Source organism: Arachis ipaensis, chromosome B08, assembly GCF_000816755.2.
Source record: "Arachis ipaensis cultivar K30076 chromosome B08, Araip1.1, whole genome shotgun sequence".
NCBI lineage: Eukaryota > Viridiplantae > Streptophyta > Magnoliopsida > Fabales > Fabaceae > Arachis > Arachis ipaensis.
In genome coordinates this window covers 129,521,941-129,524,737 of record NC_029792.2, presented here as the reverse complement: position 1 = coordinate 129,524,737, position 2,797 = coordinate 129,521,941, and the positions used below count along the sequence as shown (strand labels likewise).

Here is a 2,797-nt window from a genome sequence, read left to right as displayed (position 1 = left end):
TCAGGTGGCAGATTCAGTCAGGGATAATGGATCACACAAAGTAACTCAGAAAGAAATTAGGCATTTGGGAATTGAACAAGTATGTGTCTGTTACATGAGTTTATTTTCTCTATATCTGTTGTTAATATGAATGTCATCGTGCATTGTCTCTCTCTAATGAAACACTCACTTTTAGGCTGTGGCAAAACCAAGAGGTGTTCAGTCTGTTTCTTTGGCTAGAAGGAACTATGAAAGTGAACTGGAACAGGTAATAGAATTTTTAGAAGATAAATGGTCTCCTATTTATTCGTATAACACGAATTTTTTCATCCCTAGAACATTCACATTCTTTTGGTTGGTGTTTTATAAAATTGTGAATAACGGTAAGTGCTGACTTTTTGTTGCAGCTATTCTCCATTTGATATTTTCGGATTTTCTTTTGCTTTTACTATTAGTAAATTTATAAAATAGCTTAGCAAATGATTTATTCTTATCATTATTCTTTATTCATAATGGTATCCTGGTTCTTGAATTTTAAATGTATCATGGAAAATTGCCTTCTTGCAATTCATGCTTGCCTTTACCAGATGATATAATTTTTTTAAAATACAATAATTGACGTTAGACGTTATTCTTTTTGTCTGTTTGGAACTAACAGTCACAGAAGCGAAAACAGGAGTTGTTAGCTGAAATAGTGTTTGAGGAGCAGCGAGGCAAAGAACTTTCGAAGATTGTTAATGAACTGGTTCCTGCTACTAAGAACAATTCTGCACAAAAACCATCAAGAGCCAGGAAGGTGGATAACTCTTTTACACTAAGTATTCTGATAATGATTTTGCTGTTCGGCCTTTTAACCATTGTGTTTTATTTTTCAGAGAAGTAATGACAGGAGCAGAATGTCTATGTGCTTAACTGAGGAGGCTGAGAGATATATTGAGGATTTTATTTCAAATGTTGAAGATACTACAGATATTTCTTCCCTAGATGGGGAAAGGAGTGATACAAGCTCATCCATTGGAGGTTTGATAAAGCCGGAAACATATAGTAGCCCCCCAATACCTAGATCTATTCCTGGTTTAACGGATGGGGTTACCTTGCCATGGTTACAATGGGAGACTAGTAATGATGTTTCTCATGCAGCAAGCCTGAATATTGCACAGATGACCTTGACCCCAAAGAGTGCAAGTTCAACTCAGGTTATCACTGAACTTTAATTATTCTCCAAATGACAGGTTGCTTGAGATCAAATTATTTTGCTTCTTCCCGGAAATAATATGACTATATGAAAAATACCGTGATTCTGACTTACAAGCCTGGTTTCAATCAATGTGAACACAGAGATCATGTTTTTTGATTGGTCATATTAACATGGTCACATGTAGTCTAGCACACTGCACACCATATAGTCCAAATATGTCCCCTGATTTGTTGCATAATTGGATGGTTTTAAGTAGCTAGTAAGATTTTGGATGCATTTGCTTTTGAAAAGCGGCTTTTTCTTAAAACTTATTTTAAGTATATTGTATTTTTCTTTCTAGGGAAAGTTATTTTCTACGAATAAATCATTTGCTAAGCTATTTAGTTGTTAGGGGAATATTCGATGCAAATTGAAACTTTTTGAAACAAAATTGAAACAAAATAAAACTTGGGTATTTTTGAAATTTTTGACAAACTTTAGAGACAAAAAATATACTTTACCAAAATAATTATAATTTGATTAACTTTTTCTCAAAAGTTATAAATCGACTCTAGATCAAATTCACTTAAAAGGTTTTTCAAAAGACAATAAAAAAAATCAATCGAAATGGCCAGCATAATCAATGAATTGAAAGACCGCTCTTTGTTTTAGAAACAAATTTTAAAGATTTCATACATACTATCTTGACCCCCATTTTCTGATGTCTCATAGTTCATATTTCTCCTCTTTTGGCTTGGATTATTGAAATTCATTGATTCCATAGGAAATATCGAAGGCACAAGATCAAAGTAGCTATTCTGTGAGCAGTCGTGGAAGTTGGAGCCCAGAATGCCTTAGAGAGTATATTGGAAAGGATGTATACAGTAAATTTGGAGAATCTTATAGTTACTCAGACAAGTCTTTCTCGGCCACATCCAAAGGATTAAGGTACGACATGGATGAGTACCTTAAAGCTAAAAGCAAAGAAGATATTATAATTGAGAGATGGAGGCAACAGCATAGAATTAATTCTGGCAGCCTCGTATTATGTAACCTGAGATTATTTTGAGAAATTATTGTTTGTTGATAGAGCACTTAGATAAATTGCACTTGATTTAAAAGATGACATCTCAATTGATAGAGCAGAATCCATCTAAGTGTTCTATGCACAGGCAATTATTTCTCAATTGTTTTAAGATATGTCTCTGCCTTTGAAGGGTGGCCAATTTGCCTTCTTCTGTGGCATGGTTTCTATTCTGTGTATAGATAATTATTCGTATTATTGTAGTTCATCAGGCCATGTTTGCAATTTGAAGGCTATATTTGAAGCTAGTAAGCTGGTGAACGATATAAACTTTATATGCCGAAGTTTTTTGTTCTTGTTTATCACACTGTGCCTGTGGGGTTTAATATATATAAAAGTTGTCGATATTATAATGTGTTCAAATTAAAAAGTTTTTATATTCTTATAATATAATTGCTCTAAAAATTTAAAAACTTGAAAGTTTTTATGCTTTAACAGGAATTTTCTATATTTAACACCTTAAACAACTTTTTATTATTGTTATTAGAAAAGTATAAAAATGTAGTAATTATTAGTTTTTGTGTTTATAAAAATTTTATGTTGTTGCAAAGAAGTTT

At 32.6% G+C, this 2,797-nt stretch overlaps 1 protein-coding gene across 3 annotated transcripts in view; it reads left to right on the top strand.

Annotated features, from left to right (window-relative positions):
- The window catches only part of LOC107612896, a 9,936-nt gene that overhangs the window by 2,047 nt on the left and 5,092 nt on the right, over positions 1 to 2,797 (top strand). Inside the window, exons 4-8 of one of the 3 annotated variants that reach the window (XR_002353168.1) lie at positions 5 to 79; positions 176 to 247; positions 638 to 775; positions 855 to 1,350; positions 1,386 to 1,475. Coding sequence is in view for 2 of the 3 variants with exons in the window: in XM_016314670.2 (XP_016170156.1) it covers positions 5 to 79; positions 176 to 247; positions 638 to 775; positions 855 to 1,175; positions 1,941 to 2,225 (891 nt within the window). In the remaining variant the exon portion in view is untranslated. Of the gene's footprint in view, positions 1 to 4; positions 80 to 175; positions 248 to 637; positions 776 to 854; positions 1,351 to 1,385; positions 1,476 to 1,940; positions 2,588 to 2,797 lie in introns of those variants that run through there. The other 2 variants (XM_016314670.2, XM_016314671.2) reach the window with 2 other exon arrangements.